At 43.9% G+C, this 26,145-nt stretch overlaps 1 protein-coding gene and 1 long non-coding RNA gene across 2 annotated transcripts in view; one reads left to right on the top strand and one right to left on the bottom strand.

The window, feature by feature from the left end:
- The window catches only part of WDR75 (WD repeat domain 75), a 38,633-nt gene extending 29,149 nt beyond the window's left edge, over positions 1-9,484 (bottom strand). Inside the window, exons 1-2 of the mRNA XM_077829399.1 lie at positions 9,241-9,484; positions 430-559 (exon numbers count right to left, since the gene is read on the bottom strand). Of these exons, the coding sequence (XP_077685525.1) occupies positions 430-559; positions 9,241-9,326 (216 nt within the window). The 5' untranslated portion in view covers positions 9,327-9,484. The remainder of the gene's footprint in view (positions 1-429; positions 560-9,240) is intronic.
- A 3,107-nt stretch (positions 9,485-12,591) lies between these two features.
- Positions 12,592-15,498, top strand: LOC144272143 (uncharacterized). Its single transcript, XR_013347494.1, has 3 exons — positions 12,592-13,351; positions 14,757-14,800; positions 15,424-15,498. It is a non-coding gene; the product is annotated as an uncharacterized LOC144272143 (long non-coding RNA).
- The last annotated feature ends 10,647 nt before the right edge of the window (positions 15,499-26,145 follow it).

Below are 26,145 nucleotides of genomic sequence, written 5' to 3'. Positions count from 1 at the left end.
TCAGGTCCTACATGTCCTACTGCTGAAAAGCCTAGTATTGGCAATTGTCAAAGACAGACAAATACTAGATTAAAGGAACCATTGTTGGATTGTTCCAGTATAGCATTTTTTAAAGTGACCTGAGACACAAAATCTGTCCACCTCTACTTTTAGAAAAGCTTCCCACTCCGTAAATTAGACTAATCTGATGGTTTACAGCAACAAATTCATAAACTAATATGGGTAATTGCTATTTCAGTCTAAGTAAATAGAAGCTAATACAGTAGTCGTTATAAGAAATAATTATTTCCAGCCTTCTCTCACTTTCCAGCCACGCCAAAAAACACATGATTGTGTACTGCCAAAGTCAAGTACCATTTCCTTAACTAAATCAGGAAAGAACCAAATGCCTAGCTGGACAGGACTCACAATTACAAAGATTTAACCAACCTGCATGTGGTTTTGGGGGTTAAGTTGAATTCCTGTCACCAGGTTTGTGTGACCCTGCAGGACGTGTACACATTCTTCTGTAGCTGTGCTGTACACTTTCACATAGTCTCCTGAGGCACATAAAAGGTACCTGAAAAGATGATGAAACAAAAAGTTAATATAATAGGGCAACTGAGAATTCTGGATAAAGATTTACACTTAATTTTTGTCAAGAGTAACAACTACTTTGAATCTACAAAGTACTAAACATGAAAAATTTAGGCCATCACCAAAGAGAGTACTCCATATTTAGAACTTTGTTTTCTCTTTGTACTTACTTCACCATTAAATGTAATGGAAGAACAAACAAGTATATCAGATGTTAACATGCAGTTACAAAGGCAGGAAAACTACTCATATATATTTTAGTTCTTGTTAAAGGTGCTGCTGGCTTAATCACCTTGAAAAATAAAGGCCTGTGCAGATCAGCAGAACAGATAAAACATGCATGATGCTACTTACACCGCTCCAAACTACATATAAAATATCTATCTCCCCCTTTGATAACATCAGTATCTGCTACATTTATAGGACTGTGCCTGGAAATGCTTGCTCTCACTCTTGGCCAAACAATAAAGATCAGCTAATTTTTTCCAAAACTCAAGTTCCAAAGGCTATGTCTACACTACCGCGGCAAGTCGACCTACGCTATGCAACTACAGCTATGTGAATAACGTAGCTGGAGTCAATGTACCTTAGATCGAGTTACCGCGGGGGGGTCAATGGGAGAAAATCTCCAGTCGACTTACCTTACTCTTCTCTTCGGGGGTATAGTACAGGGATCGACTGGAGAGTGATCTGCTGTCGATTTGGCGGGTCTTCACTAGACCCGCTAAAACGACTGCCGGTGCATCGATCTCAGAGCGTCGATCTGGGCTGGAGTCTAGACCTGCCCTAAGACTCAAGCACTTTCTCAGCACTCCTATTTTATAGATTAAAAAAAAAAAAATAAAAAAAAACAAACCCCAAAACAAAAATGAGAGTTTATGATAAGCATCGGAGGGAGGGCATCCTTAGGTTCCCTGTGAAACTTCAGCATACTGCAGCTAACCTACTCTCATGCTCCATGAATTTTCCTTTGACACTTCACTGGTTCCTTAGTCTTCTGCAGCTGTGAAGAGTCGCATGAAGGTGTGTAGAGAGTAGATAAACAGAAGAGTGGCATGCATGGCTTTGAACAACAGTAGAGCCATTTTGAATTGGAGCTGGAGATAACTATTTCACTTATGCTGTTCCATCCCTCACTTCTGAAACAATTCCTCTTAAATCTCTCCTTAGCCCCCACAACCCTTTTTGGTTTTTTGCAGCCCAGAATATTAACAATTAAATGTTCACGTCACACAAAAAATAGTAAAATTAGCCAAACAGACAAGTTTAAAACAACACATGCCTACACGTTTACGATTATGTTTTGATCTCCAGCCCTTGATTACTGGCAGCCAAGGCAGCATACTCAACTAAGGAGGGTGGAGAGAAGAATGGTTCTGGAATGGAGTCCCACAACTACACTGCAAAATAACTCTGCTTAAATATGGTTATGGACAAAACCTGTTATAACATGATCTGTGTAGACACACAAAATAGGCTAGAGAACCCTGCTTTAGCATTTCCCTACCCCACAGTATATACCCTACTGTAGAAAAAATATAAAATTAAAAGTTAACTTTTAATCTGGTTAAGGAAATGTGCATGTTGTAAAGCAAGACTCTGACTAGCAAGTAGGACAGAAGGAATGGAGTATGGAGGATATCTGGTTTAAAGACTAAATTAATGAGATAAGGGAAAGTTTATAAAAAAAAGCCCCTGATCAACAGGGGTGACAGCAAATGGTTTTAAATAGGACAGAAAGAATCTGTTTTACGAGGCAACATGGACCTCCACATACCAATGTTATCTTAAAAGTAAAGCCTATGTGAACCCAGGTGCAATGGAAAACCTGTTGGTCAGCAAAAAGGAGGGTAGAGATAGGGAGGATAGGCCTTGGGGATAAAAGGAAGTTGTAAATCTTATTTGGATTAAGGGAGAAGTATCTCAGATTGGTATTTAGCTGAAGTCAGTAATTGGCAATGACATCACTTGTTTGTCAAAGGGTATAAAAAGTATACTTTTAAAGGGTTCATTGCTAACACCTGCCTGACCACGTTGGAGCTGACTAATATGGACCTAAGCACCCCTGGGTTTAACCTGTTTGTCAGTATCTTGATCAAATGCTTATAAACCAACTTCCACACAAACAAGAGGCTGCTCGGCAGCTCTCCAACACCACTTTCTACAAGCCATTACCCTCTGATTCCACTGAGAGTTACCAAAAGAAACTACAGCATTTGCTCAAGAAACTCCCTGAAAAAGCACAAGAACAAATCCGCACAGACACACCCCTGGAACCCTGACCTGGGGTATTCTATCTGCTACCCAAGATCCACAAACCTGGAAATCCTGGGCACCCCATCATCTCAGGCATTGGCACCCTGAGAGCAGGACTGTCTGGCTATGTAGACTCTCTCCTCAGGCCCTACACTACCAGCACTCCCAGCTGTCTTCGAGACACCACTGACTTCCTGAGGAAACTACAATCCATCGGTGATCTTCCTTAAAACACCATCCTGGCCACTATGGATGTAGAAGCCCTCTACACCAACATTCCACACAAAGATGGACTACAAGCCGTCAGGAACACTATCCCCGATAATGTCACGGCAAACCTGGTGGCTGAACTTTGTGACTTTGTCCTCACCCACAACTATTTCACATTTGGGGACAACGTATACCTTCAAATCAGCGGCACTGCTATGGGTACCCGCATGGCCCCACAGTATGCCAACATTTTTATGGCTTCCTCAGCTCTCATCCCCTAATGCCCCTACTCTACTTGCACTATATTGATGACATCTTCATCATCTGGACCCATGGAAAAGAAGCCCTTGAGGAATTCCACCATGATTTCAACAATTTCCATTCCACCATCAACCTCAGCCTGGACCTGTCCACACAAGAGATCCACTTCCTGGACACTACAGTACTAATAAGCGATGGTCACATAACCACCACCTTATAGGGGAAACCTACTAACCGCTATTCCTACCTACATGCCTCCAGCTTTCACCCAGACCACACCACACGATCCATTGTCTACAGCCAAGCTCTACGATACAACTGCATTTGCTACAACCCCTCAGACAGATAAACACCTACAAGATCTCTATCAAGCATTCTTACAACTACAATACCCACCTGCTGAAGTGAAGAAACAGACTGACAGAGCCAGAAGAGTACCCAGAAGTCACCTACTACAGGACAGGCCCAACAAAGAAAATAACAGAACGCCACTAGCCGTCACCTTCAGCCCCCAACTAAAACCTCTCCAGCGCATTATCAAGGTTCTACAACCTATCCTGAAGGACGACCCATCACTCTCACAGATCTTGGGAGATATATCAGCCCTTGCCTACAGACAGCCCCCCAACCTGAAGCAAATACTCACCAGCAACCACACACCAGAACCACTAACCCAGGAACCTATCCATGCAACAAAGCCCGTTGCCAACTCTGTCCACATATCTATTCAGGGGACACTATCATAGGGCCTAATCACATCAGCCACACTATCAGAGGCTCGTTCACCTGCACATCTACCAATGTGATATATTCCATCATGTGCCAGCAATGCCCTTCTGCCATGTACATTGGGCAAACTGGACAGTCTCTATGTAAAAGAATAAATGGACACAAATCAGATGTTAACATTCATAAACCAGTCGGAGAACACTTTAATCTCTCTGGTTACTCGATTTCTGATCTAAAAGTGACTATTCTTTAACAAAAAAACTTCGAAAACAGACTCCAAAGAGAGACTGCTGAATTGGAATTAATTTGCAAATTGGATACAATTAACTTAGGCTTGAATAGAGACTGGGAGTGGTTGAGACATTATACAAAGTAAAACTATTTCCCCTTGTTTATTCCTCCCCCCCACTGTTCCTCAGACGTTCTTGTTAACTCCTGGAAATGGCCCACCTTGATTATCGCTTCAAAAGGTTTTCTCTCCCCCCACCCCACTCTCCTGCTGGTAACAGCTCATCTTAAGTGATCACTCTCCTTACAATGTGTATGATAAACATCCATTTTTTCATGGTCTGTGTGTATATAAATCTCCTCACTGTATTTTCCACTTTATGCATCCGATGAAGTGAGCTGTAGCTCTCGAAAGCTTATGCTGAAATAAATTTGTTAGTCTCTAAGGTGCCACAAGTACTCCTTTTCTTTTTGCGAATACAGACTAACACGGCTGCTACTCTGAAACCTGTAAAGGTTTTGTTACTGTTTGGATGTAGTAAATTGCTTATTATTTAGGATTTTGAAGCATGTTTAGAGCAACTGTATAAATATAACTCAGACTTTGGATTTAATAAAGGAATTTATGGTTAAGTTAGTATCATGACAACATCCTGCATAAATAATAATAATTTCAACACTTAGGTTAAAGCCTCATCTACACCATGGCTCATCTGCTCTGGAGAATTAACCTTTCGGTAATTCAAGCATCAATATTGACTGCAGGCAACTCACATGTTACAGCGTCCCCACATTCACTCCTATTTCACTTGCAGTTATCCTCACATCCAGATACAGAAATGCAAGTTAATTGCTCACTGTGGAAAAGTGGTGAGCGGAGTTGCTGATGCACATGAGCTAGTCCATTACTGACTCTTGCCTACACAGCACTGCAGCCAGGTCTCAAAAGGCAAAAAGGATGTTTTTCCATTTTGTTAGCTCAGCTGAGTTTGCTTAAAATGACTTAAAAATTCTGGAAAAATGCAGGCCAAAAACTATTAAAAGACACACCCTTTCTACCCCTCAGGGGGGGTCTTGTGATAGGACAACCTAGCATGGGCTAAGAACAAACAGTATTTACAGCTGTTCACAACATGGCTAAGAAATGGCATAAAGCATACCTGCAAAATGTCTGCATGATGTATGGCATGGTTGGGGCTAACAGCATTATTTAGTACACCAAAATTCTTCCATGTAGATAAAGCCTACAACTAATTATGCCAACACACTACTGGCTAGAAAAGTGTCCAATTTATCACTTTTTTGTATTGTGGATGGGCCAACCTGGATACAGAACTAAGATTGCAAAACAATTCTCTATTGTGTGTCAAAAACATTGTCCTGGCCACAATATCAACAAAAGTTACATTAGAAAATAGGCACTTTTAGTTGTGCAACTGGTCTCCAATATGGCAATAATTTTCTTTAATGCCCAGGCAAGAATAACAATATGGTATACAATTATTTGCCCACAACCACGTTTAAACATTTTTTTGTACCAAAGACTAGGCCTGACTGACTTCAAATAGAGATATATTTAGTCTCCTCCATTGGCGATAAGCTAGCTGCAACCCACAAGAACCTTTGGGGGGACAGAATAAAAGGGAAAGCATCCTTAGTACTCAGATTCCATCCTTTGGGGGATTTAAAAAAACAACAAAGAGTATTAGGATAGCGTGGTGGTGGTGACAGTCCAGGAGGAGGGGAATCAGGGAGAATGAGCATGTCAGACAGCATTCTCACATTCTCTGTGTGGAAGGCCTGGTCTACAACTAAAACGGAGGTCAATCTAGTTACATTGCTCAGGGCTGTGAACAACTGTGAAACATAATTAGGTCAACCTAACCCTCATTGTAGATGCAGCTAGGTCAAAAGAATTCTTCCACTGACCTAGCTACCCTCTTGGAGAGGTGGATTACCTATGCTGATGGAAAAGCTCCTTCCATTAATGCAGGAAGCGCCTATGCTACAGCAGCACAGCTGCAGTGCTGGAGCTGTGCCACTGTAATGTAGACAGACCCTTTGTCAAACATGAGTTAAAAAACAGACACAGTAACTTCTCACTTAAAGTCATCCCGGTTAACGCTGTTTTGTTGCTGATCAATTAGAGAACATGCTTGTTTAAAGTTATGTAATGCTCCCTTATAACTTTTGGCAAACGCCTGCTTTGTCCACTGCTTGCAGAAAGAGCAGCCCACTGGAGATAGCTGGTGGGGGCTTGGAACCAGGGTGGACCGGCAGCCCCCATATCAACCCCCCAAAGTTCCCTGTGAGGTAGCACAGCCCCGCTGGGCAGTTCAGATGTCCTTCCCCCCACTGCTGTGTGCTGCTCTTGCCCTCTGCCTTGGTGCTGCTCCCGGGAGCTTCCTGCTTGCTTGAGGAGAAAAGAGGGGTGCTAATGTCAAGGTGTTCCCCCTCCCCAATTCCTTTACCCCATTTTCACGGGGGAGGGGGGAAAGGCAGGAGGGGAGGGACACAACAGCGCTGAGGGAACTTGCTGGCAGCAGATGCTGTCTCAACTTGCTGAGCTAGTTAAAAAGGCAATGTACTTAGAATAGGGTCAGTCTACTTAAAGGGGCAATGCGCGTCTCTCTCTCACACACACACACACGGTGTTTCTCTCTGCCATGGTGTCTCCCCCCCTCCATTCCTGCTACCTTGCAGAGTGTGAGGCCACATTAACAACCTCAGCCAAGTGCTAGTTCATCATTTAGCAGTAATGCATTCCCTGGGAAATATTCCATCCTCTTCACCACCTCAACCAAGCTTCACAATCATCATTGCTGTGTACAGTATTAAACTGTTTAAGAAACTTATACTGTGTGTGTGTTATATATATATATATACACATATATGTCTTGTCTGGTGAAAAAAAAAATTTCCCTGGAACCTAACCCACCCGTTTACATTAATTTTTGTGTGGAAACTGGATTTGCTTAACATTGTTTCGCTTAAAGTAGCATATTTCAGGAACATAACTACAACGTTAAGCGAGGAGTTACTGTACATTCAAACATGTTTCAGAGTAGCAGCCGTGTTAGTCTGTATTCGCAAAAAGAAAAGGAGTACTTGTGGCACCTCAGAGACTAACAAATTTATTTGAGCATAAGCTTTCGTGAGCTACAGCTCACTTCATCGGATGCATTCAGTGGAAAATACAGCGGAGAGATTTATATACAAAGAGAACATGAAACAATGGGTGTTACCATACACACTGTAACCAGAGTGATCACTTAAGGTGAGCTATTATCAGCAGGAGAGCGGGAGGGAGGGGGGAGAACTTTTTGTAGTGATAATCAAGGTGGGCCATTTCCAGCAGTTAACAGGAATGTCTGAGGAACAGAGGGGGGAGAACAAACATGGGGAAATAGTTTTACTTTGTGTAATGACCCATCCACTCCCAGTCTCTATTCAAGCCTAAGTTAATTGTATCCAATTTGCAAATGAATTCCAATTCGGCAGTCTCTCGTTGGAGTCTGTTTTCGAAGTTTTTTTGTTGAAGGATAGTCCCTTTGAAATCAGAAATCGAGTGACCAGAGAGATTGAAATGTTCTCCAACTGGTTTTTGAATGTTATAATTCTTGACATCTGATTTGTGTCCATTTATTCTTTTACGTAGAGACTGTCCAGTCTGACCAATGTACATGGCAGAGGAGCATTACTGGCACATGATGGCATATATCACATTGGTGGATGTGCAGGAGAACGAGCCTCTGATAGTGTGGCTGATGTGATCAGGCCCTATGATGGTACCCCCTGAATAGATATGTGGACACAGTTGGCAACAGGCTTTGTTGCAAGGATAAGTTCCTGGGTTAGTGGTTCTGGTGTGTGGTTGCTGGTGAGTATTTGCTTCAGGTTGGGGGGCTATCTGTCAGCAAGGACTGGCCTGTCTCCCAAGAGCTGTGAGAGTGATGGGTCGTCCTTCTGCATAGGTTGTAGATCCTTGATGATGCGCTAGAGAGGTTTTAGTTGGCGGCTGAAGGTGATGGCTAGTGGTGTCATCATGAATAGGTCGGAATATGAACAAGAGGTGCCACAAGTAATCCTTTTCTTTTTGTACATTCAAAGTTATCCACGCACTATTTATGCACCAGTCATCCTAAGCCAAGTCAAGCCATGTACCAACAGACCACCTCCAGTTTTCCACCAGTGATGGAAGGATTTAATTACTTTTTACCCCCATCAGTCTAATGCTTTACCCTGATGTGCTATTTTGGAGTATCTTTCCCCACTACCTTTTACAAGTGCTTTGAAAGTCTCTGAATGCAGATACTAAACAAGAGCAAGTTACTGCTATATACCCCCTGCTATCCCTTCCCAGGGCCCCTGTATTACTCCTACATCTCTTAGGCAGCCAAGCCATCTGCAGCCTTCCTAGTTCCTCCTCATCTTTCCCTTCCCACCACATGCGCTGAGGATAGAGAAGGTGACCAGCCGGTGGCTGAGTTGCCACCTGAGAAATTTCAGTATTTCAAAAATTGGCTTTATTCCCAACTAGCCTGAATCCCACGTTTTGGAAATTTCTCATGAATCAGAACTTGGCCTGCAAAACCCTGGCACGGCGGGTCTGCCCGGAGCTAAGGACCCCAGCCTGGCTCCCACCCCGAGGCCCTGGGGTTTGGTGGCGGCTCCTCGAGCCCGACTCGCTGTCCCGAGTTGCGGGTTGCAGGAAGCGGCGGCGCCTCCCTCGGGCCGTTCGGGTTGCGCCCGGGGCCGGTCCGCGGGAGCGCTGGGCTGACAGAGCAGCAGGCTTCGCGCCCACAGCGCTGGTACCGCCCCGCCTGCAGCCGTTACACGCGCGGCTCCGCAAGGCCAGCGGGGCTCACCAACGGCTCCTGGGCCGTGTCGCGCCCCGCAGAGCGGGCTCCGTTGACCGTGGCGGAGAAGCTCAGCAGTGCCCGCCCCCGATCCACATTCCCCCCGGTCCTCCCCACTCACTTAGCATCGGCGGAGAACGCCGCTCTGGCGCCGCTCAACGTGCTGCCTCCGCAGCGCACCACGCGGAGCGGCTGCTGCGCCACCATCTTCCCGCTGCGAGACCTTCCACCTTCGACCTCTCACCCTTGCCCCGCCCCCAGCGAGCGCCGCCGCTGCCGCCGCTCTGGCCGTGCACTCCCCGGAACTCTCTCGTAGACGTTGCTCCATTGGCTCCCTGCCATCCTATCTATGGGCAAGGAAGGCCATTACGCCCGTTCCTTTCAAGCGTATTGCAGAGCGTTTAGGGCACTTCCGCCCTTAGTTTACATGGGAACAGGAAACTCTCAGTGATCTTCGTGAGGTCACAGAGGAGCGCCGTCGGCTGGAGCGCACCGCGCTTCGCTCCTCCCCTTCCTGAGGGAGAATGAGAGGGGCAAGAAACTGTAGTGAACGCATGCGCAGAGCCTTTCTTGCTGTTCCCGCTGTCATTCCAAGCCGGACTCGGTATTTCCGAGTGACGTCACTAATGCGCGACAGAATCAGGCTGCAGAGGCGAGGGGCGGGGCCTGCAGGCGGGGAAGTGGGGTGAGCATGCAGCTCGCGTCGGGACGTTGTCAGGGCCGGCAGCGAGAGCTTTGGCTGGTGCCCCGGCACGCCTGTTGCTGCGGGTCACGCGGCTCCGTTCCTATGGCAACTATGTGGCAGGCACCCCTCAGTGAATCTTAACATGATTGCAGCACATGACTGTTAGGGTGCAGGCCTTAATCAATTTTACCTTTTATCATGAAATACAAAAAAGAGGTCGTGCAAAAACAACATGGCTAGGAAGGCATTGATTTAAAGAGCATTGCCTCTTACGCCCCCTCCCCATCTCTTTTGAAGCTCTTCTTCAGCACAGCTAGCTTCTGTATTTTGATTAGGAAACAGAATTAAGAGCACTAGAAAAAGCTCTCCCTTCAGTTTTAAACAGTCTCCTCTTTAAAGAGAAGGGTAACGTACTATGAAGTGTAATTCTCAGCCCATCCCAAGGCATTAAATTTCAAAGAGAGATGACACCTGATGTGGTTCCAGTGCATGTTTTGAGAGGTCTTGGTGACTGATCACAATATGACTTTGAGTAATCAGTTCCAAAGCGGTATTATAATGTTAAAATAAATCTCAGCTATTGCAAAGTAATCTGTTTCCTTTAGAGTTTCTACTCAAGCCTTAAAAAAAGTGTTCTTAGGTAGTTTAGTATCTGAAAAATACAGAATTTAAGTTGATGATGTTTAAAAACCTGTATACATTTGTGATGAGGCAACCAAGGACCAGAACAAATTTCTTTGTAATTGAAAGAGATTAAGTTGTAAAAAAGAAATATATATAAACACAAGACTAATGCAGCTAACTGAGTATCTAAAACTTCATGAAATGCATAAACTTAATACAAAGAAGCCTTAAAGAGTATACTTATTCAAAAGCAAGCTGGTCGCAAAAAATCACAAAATATTTTAGCCTTAATGCTAACAACATGGAAAGGCTAGTTTCTTAATTGACAGATGGATAATAAGTGTTTGGTCTCATGTTGTTTTCCCATAGAAATACCTTGCATTTATAAATAATTAATAATCCCTCTGACTTTAAAGGATTCTAATGTGCTTTATGAATATGGGAATGACAAAGAAATGCAGCCCTGTCTCAGGTAGTATCAGCTGCTGTCCAACTGCACACAGCAATGCTCAACAGTATCTTAGCATAGGAAGTGAAGAATAGTATTGTATCCACTTGAAATGCTCGGGAACCCTAGATAGGGGAACTTGAGATAGGATGGTTGAAATTATATTAGAATCCGATTAACTGTACCCACCCACTGGTTGGAGAGCTTTCATCTTGGTTAAGCAGAATTGACAACAGCTGCACCTTTGGACTTCAGCAGTCAGACAGCAGTCAACAGCTGCACCTTTGGACTTCAGCATTGGGCTATACTTATATGGCTCTCATCCCCATTGGATGAGTGTATCACAAAGATTAATGAATTTATCCTCACAACATCTCTGTTAGGAAAAAGTATTATTATCCACATGTTACAGATAGGGAGCTTAGGTACAGAGAAATTGAATGACTTGCCCATCATCACACAGGAAGTGTGTTGTGGAACCAACAATTGAATTAAAATCTTCCGAGTTCCAATCCAGTGCCTTAAACAAGAGATAGCCTTGTCCTGTTTAAGCAGCAATGTCAGTGTCAACGGACTTAGTGCTTCCTAGAATATATTCTATAATTGTACCCTAATTGAAATTTAGCTTGAATGCTAAGCTAACACCTCTACTCTTGAGGAAAAATGTCATGGTATTTTATATTTCCACGTAGCGTTAGGACCTCAGAGAAACCAAACCAAAATACAGTGCTTCCATTTCTCTCAATGTTAGGTTAATACACTTGTCAAAATTTAGTGTAGAGTTAATAGAAAAAATGCTTATAATATTTGTTTTCTTAGACCATGTCTACACTAGAAACTTACCAGTTTAGCAATATCAGTTAAGGGTGTAATGTGGTGGTTTTTTATGACATTTCTATACAGGCAAAGGCCCTAGTGTAAATGCAGTTATACCGACATAAAAGTGCCTTTGCTGGTATAGCTTATTTTGCTTACCAAACAATATAAACTATATCTGTGAAAGTACTTTTTTGCCAGCATAATCTATGTGTACTCTAGCAGAGATTTGCCAGTATAGTAATACCAGCAAAACCTTTAAGTGTAGACTAGGCCTTAGGTCTCACATCAAAGTTTTAACTGGGTTTGGACCAGCTTAGCTGAAGATCTGTAAAGACTGCTGTCCAACCTGGAAAAATGTTATATGTATATAAACTTTGTAGCTGAAAGACTTGATCTTTTTATTTACCAGCTGTTTTGGTCTGTATATTGAATAAAATAAAAATAATTTATTTTTTTCACAAAAGTTCAGAGACTATTTAGAATCTTTTTACCTTTGTCTATTAAGCAGTCAGTTCTTTTAGATTCACTCAAGTCCGTCTACCTAAAGTATTTATGTGGACCCCATCTCCATAGTATCTGAGCACCTCACAATGCCAGTGAGGTAGGGAAGTACTATTATCCCCATTTTACATGTTGGAGAACTGAGGCACAGGGAGACTAAGTGACTTTCCCAGGGCCATACAGGAAGTCTTATAAAACTCCTATATATTCTATCCCCATATGATTTTGGTAGTTATTTCTGATATTCTGTACTATTTTAACTCCATACGTGCAATTTTATTCTGATGTAGGTCACATTCCTCTAAGAAATTTGACCATAAAATGAAAATGGAGATTTAAGGTTTATATCTTTGGTGTACATTTTTTATATCTAATTTTGTTGTGCATGTAATTGGATTACATCAGAGATATTGTAGAACATTAAAAGAACAGTTTAAAAAATTTATATTAACCATTGCCAAAATAGCACATTTATTATTAGTCATGGCAGGATTCAGTTTAAATCATTAGTCATCATTGGTAAATGTCTATTTCACTGGGCACACTGAAATCGACGAAAAAAATATCCATAGGTAATAGTTAGCAAGCACAGCTTCCCAGGCTCTTTGCACCTGTAGGAATCTGGTATCTCCAGCTTTGCAAGGAGTCCTCTGCAGCCCTGCTGTCGTGGCTGTGTAGGGATCCCCCTGCAGCACTGCTGCGAAATGGTGAAAATTTATTTAAAGTTGGGGAGGGGCGGGAAGGTTAAAAATAAAATCCATACTGACCATTGAATTTACCACCCAAAAAAAAATAAATTTGAATTCTGCCAAGCCTGTTTGATAATGTATCATACCCTCATTACACCATTGTTCGGTTTTGTGGTGGAAAAACCTTCATCTTTATTGGAAATGTAAAATTCACATGGTACAAAATCTCATTAAAATTGGAGGAACATTCACTACTTAGTTTGCATTTGTTTATGATATTGCCTCACTGTTCAGAAATACTAAGGGGTCTAACTCAGTCCTGATGCATGCAATTTGGTAAGTGATAGTAAGAGTTATATGCATCAAATAGATTATTGACTCGTAAAATCTTCTCTGCAATAATTGATTCCAGAGAGTGTTACTCAGTGAATGTTTGCGCCATATAAAATGAGACATCCACAGAAAGGTAAATTGTCTACATTTTTTTTGTAACTAGCTGCTTCATGCTCTTAACTCTCACTATGTTGTTGCTCAGTTTTCAGAAAAGGTCCGAAAAAGCCTTTGAACATGTACTTAATACTGATAAACAGTCTTGGTTTCCACATTAGCGTGTCAATAACAGAGAATGAATGCTGGGCTTGGGACCATTCTCTGCTAATTTGCAGCAATAGTTTTTGTGTGTATGAATATATTCAATGTTTTGAGTAGATCTGGCTGTGTTGTTAGATTTGAAACATTTCTAATGGAATAGTCTCACTGGGTTTACATAAGAACCATAGTGTTAACAAATATTTTTAGTAGCCTCCAGAACAATTGAACTTTTAAAGTGGCTTCTTATTTGTGGGTGGGGGGTGGGTTGTTTTTAATCAGAAAGACCAGCTTACACTTCAGTTTGTATCTGACATCAATATTCTGCCTGGGACATTGACATCAGGAAATCCAATCTGAATATTTGTGGATGTGAATATTGAGCTTACAGGTGTCTGATGTTGACAGAAGGCTTTAGAGCGGCAGTATTCACACATATACACTATACATGTCTCTGATGTAGTGAGCCACCTGCTGAATTTCTAGCATTTTTTAAATGAATGTTCTGTTTCTGCACAGCTTGTTGCTTGCTTTTTAGTCGTGTGGTACTTGCAGATAATGCAAAATCCCAATTAAAGCTTTTACATTGAAAGTTTTGTTTCCCTGTCCTTATAGCAATGATGCTTCAGGGATTGTTTACATGGGGAGGGAAATTTACTGGCATAACTGTTCTGGTATAAATTCCCTGTGTGGACACTCTCATAACACGGGGAGTTATACTTGCAATTATACCAATATGATGATAGCGGTAAATTTCCCCGAATAGACAAGCCCTCAGGAAAAATGATTCTATAACTCAGATCTGCTTGCCATGTTACCATATGATATTCTTTGTAATTCAGCTGGGTGAAATTTGCTAACTGAAGAAAGCTGCTCAAACCTTCTTCCTTTTTGAAAGTTAGTTGGTGATTTAAAAATGTTCAAACCCTCCTGAGACTTTTTTTTATAATTTATTAGGCTCTAGTTTTAGACACGTCCTAGGTGAATACATGGAGGACCAATGAAAGGATTACTGCTTACCAAACAATTTGTCAACAAAGGGATGTGTATTTAAATATACAAAAAGTAACAAGATACTTGCACGCTTCGTGCTGAATTTTGTGATAATTTGAAATGTAATTCAGGAAATTTAATTGCATTATCAGTGTTTTGTGTCAAATAGAATGTTATTAGAAAGTTTTCTACTCATGTTTCATATATACAGTATTTATGTTTGAATATATTAATAAAAGTCTGGAACATCTGATGTAATACAACAATATTTCTCTTTTATGTTTTGGAAGATGTGTAAAGGTGGAAGACATTAATCCACATCTGTGTAAATCAGGTGAGTAGAGTACAGACATGGCAGAACATAAGAACGGCCATCCTGGGTCAGACCAAAGGTCCATCTAGCCCAGTATCCTGTCTTCTGACAGTGGCCAATGCCAGGTGCCCCAGAGGGAATGAACAGAATAGGTAATCATCAAGTGATCCATCCCCTGTTGCCCGTTCCCAGCTTCTGGCAAACAGAGGCTAGGGACACCATCCCTGCCCATCCTGGCTAATAGCCATTAATGGACCTATTCTCCATGATCTTATCTAGTTATTTTTGAATGCTGTTATAGTCTTGGCCTTCACGACATCCTTTGGCAAGGAGTTCCACAGGTTGACTGTGTGTTGTGTGAAAAAATACTTCCTTTTGTTTGTTTTAAACCTGCTGCCTATTAATTTCATTTGGTGACCCCTAGTTCTTGTGTTATGAGAAGGAGTAAATAACACTTTATTTACTTTTTCCATACCAGTCGTGATTTTATAGTATCCTCTGTCGTATCCCCCCTTAGCTGTTTCTTTTCCAAGCTGAAAAGCCCCAGTCTTATTAATTGCTCCTCATACGGAAGCCGTTCCATATCCCTAATAATTTTTGTTGCCCCTTTCTGAAACTTTTCCGATTCCAATATCTTTTTTCAGATGGGGCAACCACCTCTGCATGCAGTATTCAAGATGTGGGCGTACCATGGATACCGGGAGAATGCTCTGGTATATGGGAGACAATGGGGAAAGACTCCAGTACCTCCCCACTGCTGTAGCTTTTCCTTACTACAGGGAACTCCTGGAGTCTTTCCCTCCTGCAGTGAAAGATTGGCTGGGGGAGGCAGCAGGGAAAGGCTCTGGCAGCTTCCTGCTCCTGGAGCCTTTCCCTGCTGTAATGAAAGACTCTGCTGAGGGGAGGCAGTGACTGGGGAAAGGCTTTCACTGCCTCCCCCTTGCCAGAGTCTTTCCCTATGTGCACGCCCTGAGGTAGGCTGTGGTCTACCTTTTTGATAGCATCATGGTGCCATCTGTTAGTCTACTTAAATGCTTTGGTCACTAACCCTAATGTCACCTCATGGGAGAAAGGTGAACCAACTGAAAGTTGAGTCTTTTGTATCAGAGGGGTAGCCGTGTTAGTCTGGATCTGTAAAAGTGGCAAAGAGTCCTGTGGCACCTTATAGACTAACAGACGTATTGGAGAAAGCTTTCGTGGTGATTAGCCACTTCGTTGGATGCATTAGCTAGAATCTTCCAGAATAAACATCACATTATGTATATTCTTTTTTGTGTACAAGGCCATCGGTGTAAACGGTGGTTTACAGAGCTCATTAAACAAGACACAGTCCTTACTCCAAGGAGTTTACATTATAAACTGACCAGACAAACCTACAGAAATGAACTCAAACCGGAATGGGGGAGGGAGAAGAAGTCATTTAAACCACCTCCCACAACACACAGAGAAGAGATGAACAGCCATTAAGCTGTTTCAAGAGTTGGCCTGCTGCCTACCTAGCATAAGTGCTCTTAAAAATTACCTTTTTCTTTCATAGTTGCTATGTGTTTGTTTTATTTAATTTATTTTTTTCTGCTATAATGGTTCAGTCTTGAATAATCATCACATTTAAATATTAACCTAATATTGCTAAACAAGGTAATAATTCTTTCATTTTTTCAGAACTTTGTTTCATTGTTTTGTGTTTTTCTGAGTTAAAATAACTCAAGTAACTTGTGGAGTTTTTTTTTTTTTTTGTAATTAGGCATAAGTATCTAAGGCTATGCCTGCTGAAACCATGCTGTCTTACTTCAGTTACTCTTCTAATAAATTAGTGCTCTCAAATATTTGACCATTTTGGACATTATTTGACTGGTCAATTGAACAATTATTTTTGGACAGTTCAAATGCCCAAACCTGGGAGTGAGTCAGATTTCACCCTATCCATATTTTCTGAGATTATTTTCTTTTATTAACAAGCCAGACCAATTATAATAAAAATTAAAGGTCTGATTCTGCAAACCTACTCATGCAGTAATCTGAGTGAGTCTATCCTACATAGGCGAACAGAGGATTAACAAACATCTGAGATCTCCATTAGCCCATCTTGCTGCACCTAATTAGACTTCATTTGTTATTAGACCCAGCTGGGGAGCTGGGCCTTCTTAATAAAAGAAGGACGTGAAAGCCACAGGGAAAGTCTAGGAGAGAGCCAAGACAGAGACCCAGGAGAGAGGAGGTAGATAGTTCCCTCTCTCTTGGAAGGGTTTGGGAGAAGACCGATTGAAGAAGGCCACAGGGATAAAATTAACACCTGTAGTGGTGGCAAGGCACAGAGAGGCAGTCTTGAGGGGTTGGTATTCCAGCAGAGAAAGAAGAAGCTGGGAGGACGTAGGGATAAGATAGAAGTGAGGCTACAGGGAAGCGGCACAAGGGACTAGGAGGTAGGAAGTGGCCCAGGGAAAAGCCATGCATCTGAAAGAGCAGACCTAGCTGCTTAATACAAGGTCTCTGGGCTGGAAACCAGAGCAGAGGGTGGGCCTGGGTTCCCTTAACAGCCCGAGGAAGGGGCTGTCAGGCTGTCTTGAGTGGCTCGTGAGCGAGAATACGAACCTCAGGGCAAACTGTTAACAGCAGGGCACATACCCCCAAATGGTTATGAGTTCTCTATTTAGATTTCACCAACAAAGTAACAAGTGTAAACTCCTCAGTACACAGGCAGGGTGGGGTGTAAGATTGAGCTTAAAGAACAAGCCGAAGGAGCAAAAAAGATCTTTTGTGTTGGGACGTTTCTGGATTTTTTTTTGTAAGCAGTGGAATTAAAATGTGACCTGATGGGAGGGCCAAGTTACGAGAAGAAAGTCTGCTGCAGGACCTCAGTAGCCATTGGCAAGGGGTGCAAGAGTGGGAAGAGTTGCTACACCATGAGTGGGGATGGCAGCAGTGAGACCACAGCAAGGTTTTGCAGAAGCAGGGTTGAATGCAGGGATCTACAGTCAGCTCTTTTGCGCAAGATTTTATTTTAAACATGAACTAAACTTTACATATTCTTGGCTGCAGAATTGTAATTGCAGTGAAATATGCTGTGTAGACAGGGTTTTTATCTGTCTTTAATTACTTGGAGCCAGAATCTGCCTTTTAGAAATAAAAATATTTAAGTGGAAAATTTTTATGGCTCTTCATGCATTATAAGGGCAGCTAACCTTACTGTGTACAGCTGTAGCCGTGGTTTAGAAATCCAGCCTTCAAAAACACATGGTCAGTATTCTATATGTAGCTTACCCTGTCTTTTGTTAGTTCAAGGTCTGGCTTTAAAACACCCAACAGCTTGGCAAGTCATGTCCTTACTTGAAAGTACATAGTCTTTCCTAAATGTCATTTATGAAAGTCATTTATGTTTGTGCAGTATGGTCTTGAGTTTGTTTCGTGGTGAGCCATCCAATGTTGTATTTATCCCAAACTGTCATTCATCATAAATATGGTAAGAAATGTAAAAGATTCTCTGGCAGTGCAACAGCAGAAGCAAAACAATGCTGTGTACATGGGGTTAAAATTAGGACCTTACCAAATTCACAGTCTATTTTAATCAATTTCATGGTCATAGGATGTTAAAAATCATCAATTTCACGGTTTCAGATATTTACATCTGAAATTTCATGGTGTTATAACCATGGGGGTCCCGACCCAAAAAAGGGTGTGTGTGTGTGGGTAACAAAGCTATTGTAGGGGGGGTCACAGTATTGCCACCCTTGTTGCTTCTGATGGAGGTGCTGCCTTCAGAGCTGGGCAACTGGAGAGCAGTGGGCAGCGCAGATAAGAGGGTTGCATGGTATGGGGGGGTTCACTTTTGGTGGGGGCAGGACTAGCCTTACAGGTGGGCGACTGCCCAGGATGCTGTGGTTAGGGGCACGCTGTAGTCCTCCCCAGCACAGTCAGCCCAAGGTCCCTTTAACCCTGGAGCGCTGGGCCTAGAGCCAGGGAGAGTTGGGCTGGGACGAGAGCACTGGAACCTTTGTAGAAGTGGGGAGCCACCAGTGCTGGAACTGAGGGGAAGGGGGCCATGCCCCCCACTTTTTAAATGGGTGTAGTTTTGGAGAGCAGAGACAGCATTGCTCACCCAAACTGCAAGCCTCGGGCAGGCGCAGAGCTGTGCCGGGAGGGGCTGCGCTTCATGGCAGGGGACCTGTGACTTGCAATTTGGTGGAGCAATGTCACCCTCTGCCCCCCAAACAATGTCCATGTTAAAAAGTGTGGGGCATGACCAGATGGTCTCCCTGGTTCTGACACCATTGCATGGGGCGTCCCAGATGGGGGCTTCTACCATCAGCAGCTGCTCCCTGTACATCTGGGGAGGGATACGGGCAGGAAGTGGGGCAGGGGTGTGGCGCTTTCTGCAGCTGGGGAGAGGTTCCTGGAGATGGGTCTGACCCTGCTCCAGGAGTGGCCCCTGCAATGGCACCTGCAAGAGAAGAGGAAGTACCGTCCGTCCCCAACCCTGCCAAGACTTGGAGCTGGAGCCCGGCACATAGTAGGAGCCCTGGCTGGAGCGCCCCCAGCCCTGCCCCTCCCTGGCAGATTTCACAGAGGAGACCAGATTTCATGGTCCATGATGTGTTTTTTATGGCCGTGAATTTGGTAGGGCCCTACACATTTGAGAGTGTGACTTGGAATTAGGATATCATTTACAGTGATTGAATTTTAGATACCTGCCGCATCCGCAGGTTCGGCTGATGGCGGCTCCCACGGGCTGCGTTTCGCTGCTCCAGGCCAATGGGGGCTGCGGGAAGGGCGGCCAGCACATCCCTTGGCCTGCGACACTTTCTGCAGCCCCCATTGGCCTGGAGCGGCGAACTGCTGCCAGTGGGAGCCACGATCAGCCGAACCTGCAGATGCGGCAGGTAAAGAAACCAGCCCAGCTGCCAGGGGCTTTCCCTGAACAAGCGGTGGACCAGAGTTGAGAACCACTGGTCTAGAGCTAAGGCTCTAGCACAGGTCAGCTATGTAGTTAGGATTCTGTGTATGCTACCAAAGTGGTCCCTTGACGTGCTTATAATTGCCATACAGACAGGTTCGTAAACATGTAAAATAAGAGTTAATTTGGTTGCAACAAATCATATGTTATTTTCCCTCTGTAGAGAGATCCACGCAATTGCATGAAGTAGTTTGGAGAGGGGCTTGCAGTCACCCAACAGTCTCCCTACCCTGGTAGGTCCTCCTTGTGACTACTGCCTCACTGTACTTGTTCAGAGGATGAGTAGGCAGGAACTGTAGTGGGAAAAGTGGCACATGGGTTGGGAGCATCAGGTGTGGAAGCGATTCTGGTGTGGGGGAGTATAATGAGAGCCTGGAATGGAATCTGGAAATCATGACTCCCAATCTCACCTGCCCTGATAACTACATTTCCCTTCTATGTTTGGGTCCAGGGCCCAAGACTCCTGGCTGATTCCCAGTCCTCTGATCTAACTGCTACCTCATACTGTCTGTCTTGCTGGTGAATGTTTTTATATTAATGAGGGGTGGGGGGAATAACGTTTTGTGGGGTTGGTGACCTGACACCTGAGAAAACAGATTCGAAAGGAGGAACAATACCTTGGTTCTTCCATGATACTGGTGGTATCAGGGTAGGGCTACTGGCTTTTTATAAGCATAACGCGGCCCCCTGGGCATCACTAGTGTCCAGGACAGGACTCTGGCCATTGCCTTTGTTCGGAGTAGAGCCTTGCTGGGCTTCTCTGTTGTCAAGTGTTGGGTTGTGATGTGTCTCCTGGTTGTTACCGTAGTCTGGGCCATTGTCAGGACCCTGACCTGCTTCCTCCTACCTGATTTTCTCTTTTTTTTGAAAGAGATCATCTGTGGTGCTCTCTGCATCCAAGGGTCTTTGTTCTCCATCAGTTCCTGAGCGCTGTCACTAGGAGTGGGCTAGTTTTGGCTCTCTCTGCACTCTCACTTCTGTGTCATTGTGTGTGTCCTGGCCTAAAAATCAATCTGCATGATTTCAGTGTAGTCATTGGGGTGGGGCTGCACTGACCACAGCAGCTCAAGGGCATTCGCTTTCACAAACACAAATATTTGGAAATTGAGAAATCTGTTGAGCAAGAGGAATGGCAGGAGGTATGCAGATGCATTGTGGGGGAGAAGGCTGGGGACTCAGCCAAGCCAGCCCTAGGGATGAGCCAATTGGATAGCTACACAGGAGCCTGTGTTTCTGGAGGGTTCTGCTTTTTAACCCCTCTCAGAAAGCGCCCAAGAGTTTGCTCACCCAGTGATCCGCTACACCCAACTCCCAGTGAATTATGGAATCACAGTTCTCATCCAGTTGCCATATCCCTCCCTACTCCTACCCTCTACCTGGAGAAACTCTTCTGATGCCCAATAATGACAACACTCCAACCCCCCCACCAGTTGCTAAAACCTTTCTAAAGCACTCTGTCAGCAGTAATCGCCCTGACTTATTCAAATATCATTCCCTCCTGGTCCCAGATATTCTGGCCCCAAGTCTCGCTTCACACAGAGCTACTTAAATCCTAATAGACTCCGGTTCCTTTGAGGAGATGAATGGACGTGGAATAGACAATATTTCTTCATGCTGAGCCTGGGACAAAAGTCTGAGGGTAAGAGACATCTGGGTCTGGCAGGAGGGATGCCACTAAATGACATACAGTCAGGGCTGAAGAGGAAAGAGAAGGGCAGCAACAAAGCAGGAGGATCTGATGCTATCAGCAGAGTTTAAGAGCATGAAGATGGGGCTTATACTAATACACTGAGGGCTGTGTGAGATAGATTGGGGAGAATGAGGAGTCCGCACATAACTAATAGTAGGATTTATTGAGTTATAGACTTCTGTCCCTATCGGAACTTTATTGATAGAAAGTGCTGGCCTGTGGAAATCACAGCACACAATGCCCCATGCTGATCCTGTGGCAGAGGTATCTCCTGATACAATCAAAGGAATCCTAGTTTAGACTAAGATTCCAAGAGACAAGGAAATGGGATAGAAGGCCTTTCACCACTACTGAACTGGCCCCAGGTTGGTTGCCACAGGGTCTTTCCTCTCTGAGGTCTGTTGGGGTCCTGTGTGAAACAAGCAAGTCTTGGTACAGTTCCTGTTGGAAAGGTGTCCACATCACATAATCCTCCATCAGTCCTCTCTCTTATTCCTAGAAGGTTCTCCCTATACGTAGGCACTGGAATGAGCTAGCCTGTGGCTGTACCAGAGATAAGGTCTGTAGCTGCATTGGGAAAAGTTTCCCCTGTAATATAACCCAGATGGTCTCTGTGGTTCCAGGTGAAGCTTCTGCAGCAGAGGATGTGCAGGAGCTGCTGCTAGTGCAAAACCAGCTTAGGGACATCAAGATGAAGAAGGAGGTGAGTGAAAGATAAGAGAAAACAGGGACCCAAATACCAGCAAAGAAAGTGAGATAGAGGAGAGGGCATGAAGTGGGAGAGTAGTTCAGGAGAAAGGGGAGAAAAAAAGACCCCGGAATCCAAACAATAGCAGGTGAAAGAGAGACAGGATGTAGATCAGGGAGTATCTGGATCCCAAATACCCAAATATTAGGATCCAAAAGCACTTTACAGATCTTCTGAGGTAGGTCCTCAGTACTGTCACACTTTACTAGAGGGAAAATTGAGGCACAGGGAGGCAATATCTAAGATCACTCACAAGTTTGTGGCGGAGTCAGGAATGTATCCCCAGAGTTCTGATTCCCAGTCCACGTGCTCTGACCAGCAGCTCAAGAATATCATGACAGAGACATATGAGGGAGGGGACAGAGGAACCAAAGATCCCAAGTACAAACAGATTGTGTGTGGGTGTGGGTGTGGGTGGGTGGGTGGGTGGGTTGGGCACCAAGAGGGTGAGAGCTGGTATAAGATGGGAAAATGAAGATTCTGGCCAGCCCAAATAGCAGCAAATGAAACAAGGGTGGGTTAGCAGATCCCAGGAACCTAAATACTCGGATCTCAAGAACATTGTAAGCATTATAAGGTAGGTTCCCAATATCTGTTTTATTAGTGAGGAAATTGAGGCACAGAGAAGTGAAATCCAAGGTCATATCCCACACCTGTGGCCGTCAAGAAACTCTCTGACTTTGACTTCCTTATGCTAACAACTAGATCTCACACCCCTTCAAGAGCCAACAATAGATTCCAGAAGTCCTGAGTTACAGTCTCCCTGGTTCAACCATGTTCCTTCTGCCTCCGAGGAAGAAGAAATTAAACCAAGTGTCCGGGCTTCCCTGTTCTAAGCTCCACATAAGAACATAAGAAGGGCCATACTGGGTCAGACCAATGATCTGTGTAGCGCAGCATCCTATCTCTGACAGTGGCTGGTGCCAGATGCCTCTGGCAGTCAGAGGTTTTGTTGTACTATGGGTACTATGCTATATAATTGATTATGTTTTGACTATATACAATTGTATGTCTTATAGTAAGAATTTAGATATTAGAATAAATGAATAGGATAGTGGATACTAGTATTAGCCATTTTCTTTTTATTCATGCCTTGTAAGTAACAGACAGGATCTTGTCTGTGACTATGTTAATTAGATTAAAGGAATTTCGGAGGCCCAGGCCCCAATGTAGGAAAAAATAGTTCTAAGATTTAGTATTGTCTACTTTACGATGCCTTTCTTGTTTAACATAAAACACTGCTATTTATTACCCTTTAATGGTCTCTGCAAAGAACTGTTTGTGTGAATGAGGAATGTATGCACCAGGAAAAGATAAGGTGTGAAGGCCATTGTTAGGGACACCTGAAGCATGGGGATGTGTCCCTGACCAACGTGGCTAATAACTATTGATGGACCCTATCCTTCACAAACTTCTCACATTCTTTTTTAAACCCATTTCTACTTTTGGCTTTCACAACATCTCCTGGCAGCGAATTTCACAGGTTGACTGTGTGTTCTGTGAAGAAGTACTTTCTTTTGTTTGCTTTAAACCTGTTGCCTATTAATTTTATTGGCTCACCCCTAGCTCTTGTGTTACATGAAGGGACAAATAACACTTCCGTATTCACTTTCTCCACACCATGTGTGATTTTTGTAAACCTCTGTCACAGGCTTCTCAGTCATCTCTTTTCTCACTTGAACAGTGCCAGCCTTTTCAATTTCTCCTCATTTGGAAGTTGTTCCATCCCCACATACTTTTTGTTGCCTTTCTCTGCACCTTTTCTAATTCCAAATCACATTGTGCCCAGAGGCAGGAATAAAACCCAAACCACATCCTCACTGCCTTCCCACAGTATTCTAGGAATTTGTCCCAGCCCATGTCTGATAGAACTGAACTCTCCCTTCATTTGGATTCGGCAATATTGGTTCCTTGGTTCAGGGAAATTTTTTTTCTCTCTCTCTTGGAAAGCTGTCAGAAAGATCCTCCCAAGCACACAGCTGGAGTCAGATGGGGAGGAGAAGTGGATAGAGCAAGTCCAGGTAGAGGGCCAGTCCTTGCTAGACTAAGTGATATATCACAGACAGTACAGGGAATTAAAACCATGTCTCCTCAGTGTTCTGTAGCACTCCCGCCACTGGGCCATACTGCGGGGCAAGGGGTCTATAAGCGGGAACCAATGTATAATGCTGTTGCACAGCCACACTATTGTGAGGTATTTTTAGATAGCAGTCTAAAAAAACCTGTGCTCCAGAGTCTCAGCTGTCTATTAAAATAGTAAGTCTCCAGCCCCTATGGTTATGAAGACAACCTCCTAAATATGAACCAAAGTGATATCTGGCTGAGTCTGCAAACAAAGAGCCCTAAGCGAGATGTGAACTGTCCCATTCATCACAATTAAGTGTCAACTCTGAGGCCCAGTGATGGCAATTTAAATGTCAATTCAAGGTCTGTGGACTCCCAACTCAGGCTGTCTACGTACAGCCTATGTTGGCAAAACTTATGTCGCTCCGGGGTGTGAATATTCCACCCCCGGAGCGACATAAATTACATCAGCATAGGCATTTGCGTGCGCAGTGCTTTGTTGGTAGAAGAGCTTCTCCTGCCAACATAGCTTATACTGCTCACAGAAGTGGGTTTTTTTATTGCCAACAGGAGAGCTCTCTCCCGCTTGGGCATAGAGCGTCTTCGCCACACGCGCTGCAGTGGCGCAGCTGTACAGGTACAGCTGTGCCGCTGCAGTGTTGTACGTATAGACGTGGCATCAGTTCATCTTCCTGTAGGCCACAACGCTTGTGTTTTTTCTTGTCCTCTCAACAACCCTACCCTAACAGCCCCACTATTTGAGAGGCCCTCCTCCATAGCCACCATAGTGACTGATAAGAGCCTGGAGAAGGTGGATGATCTCTCAGACAATGAATAATTACAGTGAGAGCTGGAAGTGCTACTGAAGAAGGCAGGCTGAAGCAGCTGATGGAAGAGATCCTGGAGCAGACCTCTGAGGGTATGTCTACACAGTAATGTAAGCCTAAGGTTAGTGGGACTCAAGTCAGCTGACCCATATCAGGGAGCCCTGGGCATGAGTGTCTACAACACTCTAGCCCTACAACCGTGCTGCACAGTGGGAAAAGTCTACTGCCCACCCTGTTTCCTAACTCTGATGGTGCTGTTGATAGAACTCAAGTGCCCATAAGGAGTACATAAACTGCATAAAGAAAAGGAGTACTTGTGGCACCTTAGAGACTAACCAATTTATTTGAGCATAAGCTTTCGTGAGCTACAGCTCACTTCATCGGATGCATACTGTGGAAAATACAGAAGATGTTTTTATACACACAGACAATGAAAAAATGGATGTTTATCACTACAAAAGGTTTTCTCTCCCCCCACCCGACTCTCCTGTTGGTAATAGCTTATCTAAAGTGATCACTCTCCTTACAATGTGTATGATAATCAAGGTGGGCCATTTCCAGCACAAATCCAGGTTTTCTACCCCCCCCACCCACGCTCAAGATTTGTGAGAGTGTTGGGTCGTCATCTTGGGAGACAGGCCAGTCCTTGCCTACAGACAGCCCCCCAACCTGAAGTGAATACTCACCAGCAAACACATACCACACAACAGAACCACTAACCTAGGAACCTATCCTTGCAACAAAGCCCGTTGCCAACTGTGCCCACATATCTATTCAGGGGACACCATCACAGGGCCTAATAACATCAGCCACACTATCAGAGGCTCGTTCACCTGCACATCTACCAATGTGATATATGCCATCATGTGCCAGCAATGCCCCTCTGCCATGTACATTGGTCAAACTGGACAGTCTCTACGTAAAAGAATAAATGGACACAAATCAGATGTCCAGAATTATAACATTCATAAACCAGTCGGAGAACACTTCAATCTCTCTGGTCACTTGATTTCTGATCTCAAAGTAACTATCCTTCAACAAAAAAACTTCGAAAACAGACTCCAACGAGAGACTGCTGAATTGGAA

This window comes from Eretmochelys imbricata, chromosome 11 (genome assembly GCF_965152235.1).
Source record: "Eretmochelys imbricata isolate rEreImb1 chromosome 11, rEreImb1.hap1, whole genome shotgun sequence".
Classification (NCBI taxonomy): domain Eukaryota; kingdom Metazoa; phylum Chordata; order Testudines; family Cheloniidae; genus Eretmochelys; species Eretmochelys imbricata.
Note: the sequence above shows the minus strand (reverse complement) of the source record. Positions and strands in the feature narration are given on the sequence as shown.